This window comes from Pholis gunnellus (assembly GCF_910591455.1).
Source record: "Pholis gunnellus genome assembly, chromosome: 18".
NCBI lineage: Eukaryota > Metazoa > Chordata > Actinopteri > Perciformes > Pholidae > Pholis > Pholis gunnellus.
This window is the reverse complement of record NC_136545.1, coordinates 7,158,257-7,172,962: the sequence shown is the minus strand read 5'-3', so window position 1 is coordinate 7,172,962 and position 14,706 is coordinate 7,158,257. Positions and strand designations below refer to the sequence as shown.

The 14,706-nt window shown below is 44.1% G+C and overlaps 3 protein-coding genes across 3 annotated transcripts; 2 read left to right on the top strand and 1 right to left on the bottom strand.

Moving 5' to 3' along the window:
- Window positions 1–892: 892 nt before the first annotated feature.
- ccdc152 (coiled-coil domain containing 152) lies at window positions 893–4,890 on the top strand (the record flags this gene model as incomplete). Its single annotated transcript, XM_079178682.1, has 8 exons — window positions 893–955; window positions 1,490–1,595; window positions 2,071–2,139; window positions 2,519–2,583; window positions 2,896–3,031; window positions 3,259–3,386; window positions 3,610–3,723; window positions 4,687–4,890. The coding sequence occupies 8 exons, from the start codon at window positions 893–895 to the stop codon at window positions 4,813–4,815; spliced, it is 810 nt and encodes a 269-aa protein (XP_079034808.1). The 3' UTR covers window positions 4,816–4,890.
- Window positions 4,891–6,651: 1,761 nt separating this feature from the next.
- Window positions 6,652–9,612, top strand: nim1kb (NIM1 serine/threonine protein kinase). Its single transcript, XM_079178599.1, has 4 exons — window positions 6,652–6,734; window positions 6,906–7,181; window positions 7,357–7,625; window positions 8,282–9,612. Exons 2-4 carry the CDS (start codon window positions 6,908–6,910, stop codon window positions 9,032–9,034), a joined length of 1,296 nt encoding a protein of 431 aa, XP_079034725.1. The 5' UTR covers window positions 6,652–6,734; window positions 6,906–6,907; the 3' UTR covers window positions 9,035–9,612.
- Window positions 9,613–11,299: 1,687 nt separating this feature from the next.
- Window positions 11,300–12,000, bottom strand: LOC306710955 (growth arrest and DNA damage-inducible protein GADD45 gamma-like; the record flags this gene model as incomplete). The annotated part of the gene is made up of 3 exons (XM_079179704.1): window positions 11,300–11,413; window positions 11,532–11,739; window positions 11,858–12,000. 3 exons carry the CDS (start codon window positions 11,998–12,000, stop codon window positions 11,300–11,302), a joined length of 465 nt encoding a protein of 154 aa, XP_079035830.1.
- Window positions 12,001–14,706: the final 2,706 nt, after the last annotated feature.

Genomic DNA, 14,706 nt, shown 5'->3' with positions numbered 1-14,706 from the left:
CCCTTAGATCCAGTGGAAGTGATGGCAGAAAGGAGATTGATGGCTAAACTATCATCCCATGAGAACACTTCCCTCCATATGCAAAGACACTCTAACAGCACTTTGCAGCTCCTTCTGTGACAGGCTGCTTCACACGTAGTGTGTGAAGAAGAGATACGCTGTCACACTGCACAACCTACATGCTCTTAACATCAGAATCAATATCAATGTATGTATGTGCAATATAAATACACTGTACTATATAAACACTTCATATTTTGTACCATGTATAGGCAATAATGTGGATCCAACCACTTAATTAGACTGTATTGTATGTTTAACTTAATTTATTAAATGGTTTACTTATTTATCATACTTTTAATGTGTAATTTTTATTTTTTATATATTTTTTTAAATCATAAAAAAGTATATCGAAAAAAAGCCCCCCAAAAGTCATAGTATAGTATGTCAAAAAAAGTCATTAAAAAGTTATTGAAAAGTCGTAGAGTATGTCGAAATAATTCCCAAAAATGTATAGTATAGTAATTCAAAAAAGTCTGAAAGAATTATCTTATTTTTTTATTTGAATGTTTAGCTTACCGAATTCTGCATGCGGTTGCATCAGTGGGATACTTGTTCCATCTCATGTAAGATGACAGAGTTGATCCCAAACTCAGTATTCAGATACTTATTTATATGAATCATTTATGTTAGCAGGAGCACATTAGCATAGCCGTGTACTAGCACGTGCAGGGGGAGCATAGCTTTAACCTTAACATGCAACCACATACCTCAGTAGCCAGCAGCTACAGAAGACTATTAGCTGGTTTAATGTCAGTGTAGCTTTAATGAAACCGAAGCAGTAATACGATACTTGTACTTCTTCCAGCCGTTTGCTGTTTCTTGGACTGAAATGATGAAGTTAAACTGTGTTAACCTCGACAGGTGTATGGAGGAGTTTATGCACCTGGAACGGGTAAGGTAGCTAACGTTAGCTATGCTAACGCACTGGTAGCTAACTAAGGACGTCTCTGCCGTTTGATTTACTTGTCTACACAAGTTGTCTCTACACTTGTCTTACAATTCATTTTTGTTGGTACTTTATAAGACATAATATTTAAAAGTTTGAGAGTGAGTTGTCGAAACATAGTCACTTAAATACAGATAGGTAGCCACAGGCCGGCTTAAGGAGTAGCTAAACTGTTCGCCTCATAAATGACCTTAACCACAGTAATTCATTACTGTAACAGTAATTACTTGTTTGCTGTTTCCTAATTTTGTCCACATTGTATTATAGAGTATTTCTTTATAATTTGATTTCAATTAGTGTCTGCTATTGTGTTAAGATAGATAGATAACGCTGAACTAATCATTTAATGCTGAACCATATTCTCTGGGATGTATTGTAGTAACAAGTACCTATAACCGGACCCATGGACCTCCTTGAGGGGCCATGAAGACAAGTCTAAAGAGTTGAGTGTTACCACTTGCCTTTACTTTTATGAAACAGAAAATGACAGAAGTTCATGGCAGAAACAACGTGTTGGAGATCATGCTGGAGGATGCCAATCGACTCATGAAATTCTATCTGACCAAGGAGAAGAGTCTGCTTGAGGGTGAGTATTTTCATTTTAAACCTGGAGTTATATTTAACCTTTTGACTACAACATTTATTTTTATTTATTCAAGGTCCTTGGTGGGCTTGATTTGGTGTATGTCTCCCTCTGCTGGTGATTTTGCCCATCGACAGGCCTCCTGATCTGGCTTTTCCAGTTCAGGAAATGAAATCCTAAATTTGTTGAAAATGTGCAGATGGGCTGATTTGTTGTAGGGATGTAATTTCTACCACATTGTCATGCAGTTCAACACTTAAAGACAGATGATGATGACTGCACTGTGTCAGACTCTTAATTGTATGTAAAATACTGGATGGGTGAGCTTCAGTTTCATACAGTGCTGGGTAAAGGTAGTCAAGCAGTGGTTGTGTTTTACTTTATGTGTTTTACACTGGAATCTTTACCTTTACATGGCACCTAAAAACCTTTAAACAAACATGACACGTTGCTGATTCTATCGATCTACCTGTTGCAGAGAGAGACAGTCTCCTCGTCACAGTGAACAGACTGCAGCAGACTCTGCAGGAGCAGTGCAACCTCAGAGGTAAATGCACTAACACACACACAGTATATTTATATATATATATATATAATACCACTGGATACTTAAAATACTCAAATCAGTCTTTTTTAGGAATAAATATACATACTACACAGAGCCAATCCTAAGCACTCATGTAGCACAGGTTCAACACAAGTTAAAGAAGAAGATGGAGTCTACAACAAATATATGGTTATTGATGTAATAGTGCTGCTGTTGGTAAAATGTCTTATTTTCTGAGTGAGATCCATCTAGTAGTGCAGTTTTAATTGGGATCTATAATCGTCAATAACGCACTATAGCAATTTACATAAAGTGAAATTATAGATGAAATTCTTCGTCAGGATTTTCATTGTATGTTTTGAAACTGTTCACGTTGTAGTAGAGAATGAGAGACTGAAGAACGATATGGTGGAAATGAAACAGCAGAACGAGAGAAGAGCAAAGGTAAAGGACTGAAGCAGGAGTGAACACTGGCAGAAGTTATCATTACGTACATTAAATACGGCAGATAAGTTGTATTGAAAGGTGGATGTTTATATTTCTGTAGCTGGTCTGTGGATAAGTTCATGTTCTCTGGATGTTGTTGTGACATATTTACTCACCCTCCGCTCCACTTTGGACAAATAATCTATATCAAATGAAAGTTGTGATTTACAAGTTGGTTTTTTGTTGGTGCCTTTCAAAACCTTAAAACCAGGAAGCGATTTGCAAATGTTTGCTTGGAAGTAATTTCAACTAGAGACGTGTGGCCTTCAGGATGGAGAGGCTGAGCGTCAGAGCCTCGTCAGTGACATGAGGGCAGAGGGAGAGAGACACAAGAGGGAGCTAGAGACTGTACGGCAGCAGTGCAGAAGAGAGCTGGAGGACGCCCGCAGGGAGGGCTTCCATCAGCGTAAGAACACACAAAACAGATGCTGATGTTGTGAGATGTTTCAGGGAATACTTAGATCATATATGTACAAAACAACCTCGCTTCAGCCCCAAAGTCGTAATGGAAGACATAGACATTGGATCAGTTATATCTAGAAATGTAATAAAGTTTGGTAACAGTATAAGAGAAGAGAGGGACATAGATTTGTGTAGATTAATCTGTATTTGTCTGGGGCCTGCTGTTGACAGTGGAAGCTAAAGATGCTGAAGGAAAGAATGTGCTGGAGAGAAAGGATCTGGATCTGGAGGAGTTAAAGAAGAGGCTGAAGGACCAGGAGAGGGAGAGGCAGAGCGAGCTCCTGAAGTTGCAGATGGAGGTAAATTAAACGCTACTTCCAAACAGTGTTACCGGAGGGAATGTTTTTCTGATTCACGTACAGTGAAAAAAGTCACAAGAATCTCTGTGTAAGCTCTGTGGAATGAGCAGAAACCCCAGAAATGATTTCAAGTTTGAGCCTAGTCTCTGCTTTTGTCTTGAGGAACCAGTTCCAGCTTCCCTTTTAAGCTCGTTGGTGTTTTTTCTGTGTACGTTTTTGGCAGTTTGGTGCGAAGTTAGCCAGAGTTCAGAGCACAGCTCAGTGGAGCCAACAGCAGCAGCAGCAACAACAACAACAACACGGCTCCAACCTTCTTCCACAGAGCGTCTACAAGAGGGTGAGCGTCCCACACAGTGTCTTTTACATCTCTTGTTATACATCACAGAGGCAAACTAACCAGGCACATAACAGGAACATGTTTAAAAACTGTAAACATGTTTGTGCCGGTGCTGGGACAGAATCAGTGTGTAAGTGATGTCACTGATGTTTGATCCTGCTCGATGGTTTGGGCCGTTTGTATCCTTGGCATGTGAACCTCAGCTCAGACCAAAGCCAATTTGATTCAATTGTACTTTGATGTCTCATCTTGTTAGTCCTCACCTTTTAAGCAACATTAGGCTCATTCCAAGCTTTGTCTGACAGACGAAAGTCTGAAGAAGAAAGCCGTCTTCATTTTAACCTCAGGTTACTCTCCCGAATTTGACCTCTGCGGTGTTTTTGCTCGCCAACATGCTGACTGTGCAAACGTGATTTGTAGCTAGCGATCAAGGCACACACACCAAGCATCGAGTGTGCACCCAAAACCTGCAAGAAACTTTTATTTCCCTCCACTTTCTCTTCTCATAACACCGAGAGACAGAGCACATTATTTGACAGACGTTGATTCATTTTCAAGTTACACAGACGTGTCTTTGTCTCCGGTTGCATCCACTTGCGTCTTTGCATCGACATCAAATGTTCAGACGCACTCCCTCTAAAGTTTGCTTTGTGCTCAGCAGAACACACACACACGTCTGTTCTTTTGAAAGTCGTCAGCAGCCGTGTGTCTCGCAACATCATCACCGTCATGTGCCAATTTATTTATTTATTTATCAGAATATAGGTCAAACATTCTCTAATTCCAGCTCCTCAAATGTGAGCTTTTCTCTGTTTTATATCCTCGCGAATTGAGGAGCAATTTCTCAGCTATCCTCAATAATCACTGGATAAAAGATTTAGAATTAGCGGGTAGATTTAATACGTCTTGTTTGCATTGCCTGGTTCCAGTGTAGTGTGTGTGTGTGTGTGTTTGTGTCCTCAGAAGCTGCAGTTCTTCCAGGAGGAGAAGAACAAGGAGATTGTGGCTCTGCGTCAGAGGATCAAAGAGTTGGAAGAGAACCAGCGTGCCGGCGGCTTTAATGACAGCCGCCTGAAGAAGAGAAAGATCTAGTTTGATTAAAAGGCTGGCAAGCTGTTGACCTGTCAGCTCTGCAGGTGCATGAATCTCCCGACGTCACAGGGACCAGAAGTGACTACAGTTTTTTTTTTTTATTTCCAGATTAGTATTTTAGTATCAAAGCAAAGTTCAGAGTTGCAGATCACTTATTTAACTATAGTGCTTCTTGTGCACCGCCCTGCTTGCAGGGGACCAGTGTGCAGAGAGTTTCATGTAAACGCAGGCCATATTCCTGTTTAAGGCTTTAATCCAATCAGACGCCTGCATGGGTGGGAGGCGCTGAAGCAGGAGAAGCGCATGTCTGGTTGAATCAGTCAGCTGGAAGGTTAATCCCTTTCAGGGAATTAGATCAGTTCATTTCCTTTCACTCAAAAGAAAAATAAATCATTTAACTCATTTCTTCTATTTATTTCAGATTCCTTGAAGTCAAACTCGTGTTCCATTATTCTTGGCATTTATTAAAAAAGCTCTTAAACTCTGCTCCCTTAACTTTTTGTTCAAGGTTTACCATTGTTGAAAGTCAAAGTCTGCAGAGATCGTAGTGATGCAGCACTCCTGCTTAACTGATGTAAGCTTAATACCAAGATCTATTTCTGCAGTTGATTATGCACAATTTAAGATATGTTGGACTTAATCAGATATTGAATATTTGAGGGATAGAAATTTGAGAGTAAAAAAAGATGTATATATGATCTGAGCGACAGCTTGGCGAATATTTGTTTTGAATCATTATGTTTCTAACAAATAGTGTAAACTCAGTATTTTTATAACGATCCCTTCAATTTGGTAATTTATGAATTGAGAGAGGAAGCGACTGGCAGAATCTTTTCATCTTTAAAATGTATTTATTATGCAAATGACCCAAATAGTCCCTAGTTCCAGATTCCTAAATGTGAGGCTTTGCAGCTTGTCTTTGTCGTATGTGATAGTAAGCCGAATATCTTTCTTTGGCAGGAAAAAAACAATAAGAAGCAATATAAAGAACTCACCTCAGGAAAATCTGTTATATAAATAATGACATGTTTACAGATACCAGAATATCTGCGATAAACTATGTTAAACTAAACATGCATTATTCAAAAGAAAGCCGATTTGAATGTGCCCGTGTAACGGTATTGGTGTCTTTTGACTGTGAAGTGTGTCCCCTGCTGTCCCTCCGTCCTGCCTCCTCACCGGGACAACGCACCGGTGTGAAGACGCTCCGCCTGGTGACGAGCTGACCTTGTGCTTTGTAATCTCTTTATCTGCGCTGCTCAGCCAGCGTCTGCAGGGGACAGAGAGCTCATCTCCATGGGAACATTGGGTAACACCGTTGCGTAACATTTCATCTTCGCAGAAGCCAAGAGATCCACCTATAGCTGCACAACACAGCCTCTCTCTGCTAAAACCTGCAACACCAAAGCATGCTGGTCATATGTGTACACGCCGTGGATAGAAATACAATGTGCACATTTATCGACCGCTGGATCATTTTAGCATAATTGTTGCCCTGATCTGACATCAGGATTGGAGATGCCAATCTATTGGCACAGACCCAAATTTAAACAGGATTAGAGTTCGTTACACAAGGAGGAGAGGGTGCAGAGGTGAGCTGTGAGGGGTGTGGCCAGTAAAGCTCTTGTCGTCTGTCCACTTGACTAGTGGCTCAAACATGCGCGCCCCCTCCCCTCCTGTGTTTTTGGCCATCGGTGTACTGTAGTGTGTTGGGGAGGACTGAGAAGGAGACTGTGACGGCACCGTTCTGCTCGGCGTACCTGGACCTGCAATGATTTCACCACAGAAAGTCAGACTTCCACATGCGAGGGTTTATTTTTCTGGGTCCTACGGGGCCAAAAGAACAACTTTTTGTATATTGCTGCGTGCAATGGATTCTACGGCTGTGTATTGATGCAGTGCAGAACTTTGGAAACTTGGTAAGAAAACAAGAATATCGCTTTCTATATTCTTCCTGTGCTAAGCCATCCAAGAATCTGTATTTAATATGTCTAAATCTGAAGTGATATGGTGTCAGTGAAGACCTGGAAGAAGAATGTGTTGAATAACTCCCTGCTATATGTATTGTCTATGTTTTCAACCTGCTGCAGAAATGCCTGGAGGCCAGTACGAGGTGGCAATCACCAAGTGGCACCACAGCCGCTACAGCCTGACGGACGAATCCGAAACCGGCCCGGACGATGAGAAGGCCGACGAGCTGCCGCGCCCCACCCCCCTGCAGAAGCTCACCACCGACATGTGCAAGGACGGGAAGACCATCAAGGACCTGATCATAGGCCGCAGGGTAGGCTTCTACAAGGTCCGCGGGGAGATTGGCTGTGGGACCTTCTCCAGGGTCAAACTGGCTTTCCACGCTCTGACTAAAGGTAGCTGCACATGCAGTCAGACTACACTGTTTAGCTAGATAACAACAGTGATATCTGCCATGCTATCAGTTTCCAGTGATATGAAATAACATTTTTTAATCTGGCATTGATTCATTTGATGTCCTTGTTGACAGCCAGACTGTTGTCTGATGTCTCCGTGTTGCTTTATTCGTAGACAAAGTAGCCCTGAAGATCCTGGACAAGACCAGGTTGGACGGCCAGGCCCAGCGTCTGCTCTCCAAGGAGATCAGCAGCATGGAGTGCCTGCAGCATCCGAACGTGGTCTGTCTGTACGAGGTGGTGGAGACGCCAAGCCGCCTCTACCTGGTGCTGGAGTACGCAGGAGGAGGAGACCTCCACAACAGGATCTCCACCGAGGGAAAGATGTCTGACAACGCCAGCAAGATCACGTTCGCCCAGATCCTGGCTGCCATCAAATATATGGTCGGTGACATGGAAACTCAAAAATGTTGCTGTTTATTTATTTATTCTATTGAGTCACGCTCAAATCAGACATATTACCTACTATCTTCATTGCTGCTGTGATTTCATGAGCTCAGCTACTCTAAATACAGCGAGCAACTAAAATGTGTCAGGTTTTAACCTTTAGATCCCCAGCGGAGCCCAATTTGGTTCTAGAGGGGGGGCGACAGAGTGTACACATGTAGTACAAATCACTTTTAAAAAATTAAAAAAAAAAATTTAAAAAACATACATGACGAAGAGATTCTGATCAAATGGACCATGTAACCTATTTTAATCACTCAAAAACATATATATACACAAAGTACTTAAAGGTACTACAAGTACTACCACAATTTCACCTATTTCTCAACAGGAGAAGGCGAGCAATGTTCACATTTATCGGTCCCTTTAGATCCCGAGCAGAGCCCAATTGGGCAGTACTCACTTTGACTGCTTTAAAACTCGTCTAATCCGTCGTCTGATCAATATGTAGAAGGTTATTATTATCAATAGAAATGAAAGGTCAGCTTACGATCCAGCTTATAATAAACAGTCCCACAGAAAATCTATCATGTCAGATTTGTTTGATACTTCGAAATATCCGACCAGCGTGTGTTTTGCGTTTTGCCGTGCAGCACAACATCAACGTCATTCACCGGGACCTGAAGGCGGAGAACGTTCTGTTCACCAGCAGCGGCTGCGTAAAGGTGGCGGACTTTGGATTCAGCACGCAGGTTTCAAACTGCAACGTGGCCCTCGACACCTTCTGCGGCTCGCCGCCCTACGCCGCCCCAGAGCTCTTCAGGGACGAGTGCTACCTGGGGCCCCAAGTGGACGTGTGGGCCATGGGGGTCCTCCTTTTCTTCATGGTGACCGGCTCTATGCCGTTCCGCGCCGAGACCATGGGCAAGCTGCGGCGCTGCGTCATCGAGTGCGCGTACACCGTCCCCCCCTGGGTGCCTGGCCCCTGCCAGAGGCTCATCAAGGGCATCTTGAAGAAGGCCCCCGCTGAGCGCTACGCCATCGACCAGATGCTGGGCTGCGATTGGCTCTTACCCGTGCAGTTTCCCTGGCCTCCCGAACCGGCGAGCCCTCTGCAGAGCGTGCTGGACTCGGAGCGTGGGGACCTGGCGGAGGAGGTGGAGGAGGAGGTCAGGGGCTTGCTGGAGGAGCTCGGCTTTTCCACGGAGCACCTGCAGAACAATCGGCCCCAAAACAGCCGCAGCCCCGTCACCGGGGTTTATCGCATCCTGCTGCACCGATCCCAGAAGAGGAGGGGCTGCGACAGCCCCCCAGTGGTCCGAGGGATGGTGAGGGACCCCAAGAGAGAGGGGCTCCGGGCCTACAAGGGCCTCAGACACACCTCCAAATTTTGCGTGCTTTCATAAAAGACTGGCCCGAGACACTGCAGCAGAGTTTTTATAAAGGCTTTTTTTATACAAACATGACATTTGTAGCCATGGTGTTTTTTTAATTTTATATTTTGTATTGTTTGTGGGGAAGTGACTTGTTTTTTTTACTAACGCATACTTTTAAAATATGTTTCATTTCCTCCAGTGCAACTTTTTTGGATAGTCTAACATATATGTCGAAGTGCCTGAAGTCAAACAAAAGTAAAAGTTTTTAAGAATCCATATGAATTCAACTAAAGAGTGATTTTCCTTCTAAAATGATTTGATTTGAATGATTTCAGAGGCCTGCAGAGATTAAAATATCCAGAATTATTAAGAAGTAAAGGTTAGAGATAAATAATAAATAAATAAATCACTTTATTTTTTTTCCTTTTGGACCCTTCAGATTTGTAAAATAATCACAAATACTCTTCATAAGCTCCCAGAGCCAAACAACCCAAGAAGAAGTTTACAATACTGTCACGGTTATTAAATCATTTTCTGTGCAATAACTCTTTCATGCAAATATATATTTGTGCACCTGCTTTTAACTCTACAATCCACTGGAGTGCACAGAGAGGGGGTTCCTCAATATGAACATTGTACGTTTGTAAAAGTGAACAAACCCCAAAGTCCCCTGAAAAGACTCCTATTGTGCATGAAAACTAAATAAAGTGTTGGAAAAAACTGATGCGTCACGCAGCTTTCATTGTTGAGGCGCTGAGCAGGTGGCTGCTGCTGCTGCACCCGAACAGAGCCGAGTTCGCGTCTCTGTGCCTTGTTTACAGTAGTTTCACTGAAGTGTCTGCGAGTAAATAACAGTCACGACAGCAGCTGGCAGGACACCAGATGATACTCGGGACCCCCTCTCCATCGCCACAAACCGGCCCAAACCAGACAGACCCAACCCGCTTGTCTCCCCCTCTGGCACTGGAAAACTCACTAACCCCCCCCCCCCCCCCCCCCCCCCCCCCCCCCCCCCAGACTCCTCCCAGCCCTGCCCTGCCCGACCCCCACCAGCAGGAAGCGGCAGATGGTGCGGCGTGGCTGCGGAGACATCTGCAGGCCAAACAATAGGCGCTCTGTGCGGACCGCTGGAGCTGACAGGCCCGGAGCTCCCGCTATTGTGCGCTGCGCTATACACATGCAGATGAGGTCTGCTGGAGGAGGGACCGAGTTTCTTTTTTTCTTTTTTTTTACTGCAGGGACAACAGCCAGCAGATGACAGGCCTTTGCGCCTTCCACGCAAATCTGCTGAGTCTGAAACTTTTGTTAGTTTCATAACCACCCCTCCTCTCTGACCACCCCCCCCACCCCCCCACCCACCACCACCACCTCCTCCACCCAAACACACACAATGCACACAGAAAGTGAAAACACATCACACCAAAATATATTTACTTTTTGTTTTTTATTAAGCATTTTCACTGACGATTTCAAACCATTTCTACAGTGTTATAAAGATATAAATGACTTTGTTTCAAACATCAGGTCAAATCTTTTCATTTTGTTTACATTTCTGTCTTCAGTAAATACGTGAATGTTTATAAGACAATCTTACAAATTCTCATCATTTTTAACATTTACTTTATTTCTCCATTTTCTAAAGTGAAACCTTTAGAGAATAAACTTTGTTTTCAATGTTTTTTTTAGATTATTATGTATCGTTGTTACATTTCTAAAGTGAAACCTTTAGAGAATAAACTTTTTTTTATGTTTTTTTTTTAATATATATCATTTGTCATCGTTAAATTTCTAAAGTGAAACCTTTAGAGAATTAAGACAATTCTGGAAAGTGGGAAACATTTTCGCTGATTGCAACTGTTGTCATGTTGCTCAGCAAAGAGGACATCATTAAAAAAGTCTTTTTTTTAAGAACGCCTCTTCCTCAGCACCGCTTCTTCTCCTGCTGCGCGTGCTTCAACGTGCGACGTTCGCTCTGTGGGACCACAGGACGCAGAACTCGCATCTCCTTCCTCTCCAAACCTCATCCACACAAAGAATGAGGGTCGATGTGTCGCTCTTGCGGCATACCTGACCTCATTCACATAAAGAATGAGAGTCATCTTGGCATGGACGGGACAAGAGCCGACGGTTCACGGGGGTGGCCCTCTCGGGGGCCGGCGCCGTGCTGCCTGGACGGGAATCCTCCTCAGGAGTATCCAGGGATGAGCAGAAACAGGGTCATCCTGTTCATCGGGATGAGTATTTCCAGATAAGAAGCTTCACAGCATCTGAGCAAGAGAGGAGCCGAGGCCCAGATCAACGCTCGGGGAGGCTGATCTCAGGAACCCAGTCGCTCAGACTGCGGCTCTCCTCGCAGAACAGGTGCAGCTTCTCCAGAGCAGGGTCCTCCCAAGACCCATCAGCTGGGTTCTGTTCAAACAGGAAGAGGAAAGAGGCTTTAGTCGCGTGTTTCTTTCACAAAAGCACCACGTATAGACTTGTGAACTGATTTATAATCACACAATCTGTTTATCTGAGCTCCACATACCGTGATGAGGACGCAGTGCGTATCTTCAAGCTGCTCCTTCTTGTCACCAACAAGCTCAGCCAGACGCTGCATGTCGCTCACTCTGACGATGCTGATGTCGTTGTCGAAGCAGAAGGACTGGATGAGGGTGAAGTGGATCTGCAGAGCGATGTCGCACTGGAAATCCTCATCCATGGCCAGGACGCAGAAAGACACACTGTCCGGGTCACTGTGGAGACAAAACAAAGGACAAAAGATCATGAGATTTCATCCAAACTATCTGGTATGATTGATACAAAATGCAGGAGGCTAAGCGGTAAATCTTCAGCTGGGAGTTTCATACTTACAGATTCATTACTTTTGCGCACTCGTAGACACCAACGGTGAGGGCACCGTTGTCTTGAGCGGTCACCAGGACCTCCTCCAGGGCTTTGCCGGCGCACTGAGCACGCTCGGCGGGTTTCTGGATCAGAACTTCCTCAAAAGTCATGATGAAGATGATGAAGATATTCAAAGCAAAGGCAGAGCTTCAGAAAGTTTGTTCAGAGAGTTAATCCGAAAGAGAGCAGAGTGCTTTCAGATCTGCAGCCTTCCTCCTTTATACTCTCCAGCTCGTGCGGCGCAGTGAAAGCGCTGCGCCCTGATTGGCTAAAGCTGAATGGTGCATTGGTATGATAATGCTTTTGTCGCACTCCGGCTCGTGGCAGATTGATGGGGGTCATCGAGCCACGCACGCTCCCCCTCTGAGTGCATGCAGCCTGCCTGAAACTAAAAATAGCTCCATTAAAATAAAAGTTTGATCACTCTGGAGCACTTTTACTTTTGCAAATGATTGAAAACACAGCCGGTGATTCCTGTTGCAGAGATGCATGCTGAACATGTTTTCTACTTTTACAAGCATTTATAAAGGCTCATAAAGCGCATTGAAGCTTCACGTTGTCCTTTTTAGAAACGCAAACGCGATTTCTCGACCAGTTCAAGCCCCACGAGCCCTTCAAACTCCAAAACATGAAGTATCAACTTAGCGAAAAGAAGACTCAACGAACTCTCCGAACATTTTCTTGCATTTTAGGTTTTTGGTGATAGTATTGCAGCAACAACATGGAGAAAGTGTGAAGCGACCCCTCCCCCCTACAGCAGAGAGAAAGGGCAGGTGGATGATGCCATCTGTGGACTAGAGGCTGCCCATAAAACGGCCTCATTGTGCGCACAGAAGCCCTCTATTATCTTGGTCCCCCATACAAATGCAAATGACCAGCGCGTGCCAGAACGCTGTGCGTGCTGCGCAATCTGCGGCTGCTGGCCTGTGCTGACCACGTGGCCATCAGCTGTCCAGAAAATCCTTGCTCGGTTTCTATTTATTTACTCTGGGGACTTCAGGGGCCACACGGACTGAATTCTATAGAAAAAAAATTATTGCACTTTCAGTTTAAGGCAATTTTGTTTGGTATTTGGTGTTTGGATCCAGCAAATGTCTTCATACGTGATTGTATTCAAACCTATTTCTGACAACTCTGTTCATTTCCAATCGCTTTTAAGAACGGCGAAAGTTGTACTCACTGATTTGGTTACAACAACTTTTACTAATCGAACTGGTTACTTTTAGTATATATTGTAAATATACAGTAATGTCCTTATCTGTGCCTTTTAAATAAACTTGTTTTTGACAACCTTCTGTTCATTTACGATCATTTTTACGCACAACGAAACTTTTACGCGCGGCTCTAATTCCTCTGCTCCACGGATGCAGCTCTCTAACAGCTCGTGCTTTTTTGGGTCCTGTTTTATCTGCATAATAATTTAAAACAGACCTTGCATCAAGTCAGGCCTGCTGCCACTGCTGCGTAAATGAGAGGAGGGGGGGGGGGCAGGAGTGGAGAGGCTGTGCAGGAGACACAGGTTGGCGGTGATTGATTCAGCGCTATTGTTCTGCGGGAGGCAGAGCGGCAGATGGAGAACTGTCGCTATGAGGTACCCTCCCCTCTCTCCTAAACCCAGGTCAACCCCGACCCCAGGGCGCGCCGATCTTTTGTCTACAAGTCTCCACATTCGCCGGGCTGTTGTCTGAGTTTTGATTAAATTTGAATGCCAAAGAGAAGAGCTCATATGGTCTAAACTTTCACAATGAATACGTGCCATCTCCAAAAGATGCCAGACGTGTAAATGCAGATACAAATCACTTTCAGTTTGAGCTGTAAACACGTACGAGAATGCCGAAAGTGTGTTTTGATCAACAACAAAACTATTATCTGCATTACTGCAGCAACAACGTTATTTGTTTATTTCGCTTTCAGTCTCTGCTGCGCATCAGCTGGTGGCGATGCTTACATTTGGGCCGAAATTGGATTTGGAGCTAGCTGACAGAGACTGAAACAGAGATATTTAAGGAAGGATCAGCTTGCATGTCCACAGGGCAGGCGCGTGCAAATCGATACCGACCTATTGTTGCTCAAGCACATCTGCCAGACGGAGGCCTCCCCGGCAGCGCGCGACAGGTGTTGGTGGTCAAAGCTCTTTTCTGGTGACCTGCGGCGACTAAAGCTTTGAACTCTTCTACGAGGATAGAAGTCTAAAGCTGCAGGATAAGATGTTTAGACTTGTTGGTGTGTGCAATACGACCTGTGGTTAGGGAAAATACGCGACTAGTTTAGCCTACAGAAGGAATATCAGAAAATCGTTCTTTTTTTATTGATCAAATGCGTGTTTGTGAGCAATTCAACAGGCACAACTCAATACGTGATCTAGCTAAACTTCTTTTGCGTAACCTCAAAACTTTAAAATCATATTTACAGCGGATTAAAAAACTACCCTCACGGCCAAGCAGGTGCTGTCTGACTTCCTTTGTCCACCCTTCCCTTCGCCTTCCCCCCGGGGACAGATGGTATCTCGCGGTTGCTATGGCGAGTGATGCAGACAGAGAGATAAAGCATGCAGGCATCTCCAGATGCCACGCGCCTCAAGTGAGGCCTGGATTTAGGCATGCAAAGCAGCGGCGCGTGCCACTGCTCAATCTACAAAAACAAAACAGTGCATGCGGCGATACATGGCCACGAGTTATAAATCTCTCTGACATCCAATTCCATTAGGATGGTTGGTATGTTGCATTATGACACTTAAAACAGTACCAAACTGTTACTTGTATGCTAAATAAGTTCCCAAATGTTATTTTTATGCTTTTATGATCTGGAAACGTGTC

What these genes read in the sequence shown, in the direction of transcription:
- nim1kb (XM_079178599.1), top strand. Translation starts at nt 6,908, where the DNA reads ATGCCTGGAGGCCAGTACGAGGTGGCAATCACCAAGTGGCACCACAGC. An exon ending in TTTCCACGCTCTGACTAAAG is followed by an intron (nt 7,182 to 7,356) that starts GTAGCTGCACAT and finishes CTTTATTCGTAG; the next exon opens with ACAAAGTAGCCCTGAAGATC. An exon ending in TGGCTGCCATCAAATATATG is followed by an intron (nt 7,626 to 8,281) that starts GTCGGTGACATG and finishes TTTGCCGTGCAG; the next exon opens with CACAACATCAACGTCATTCA.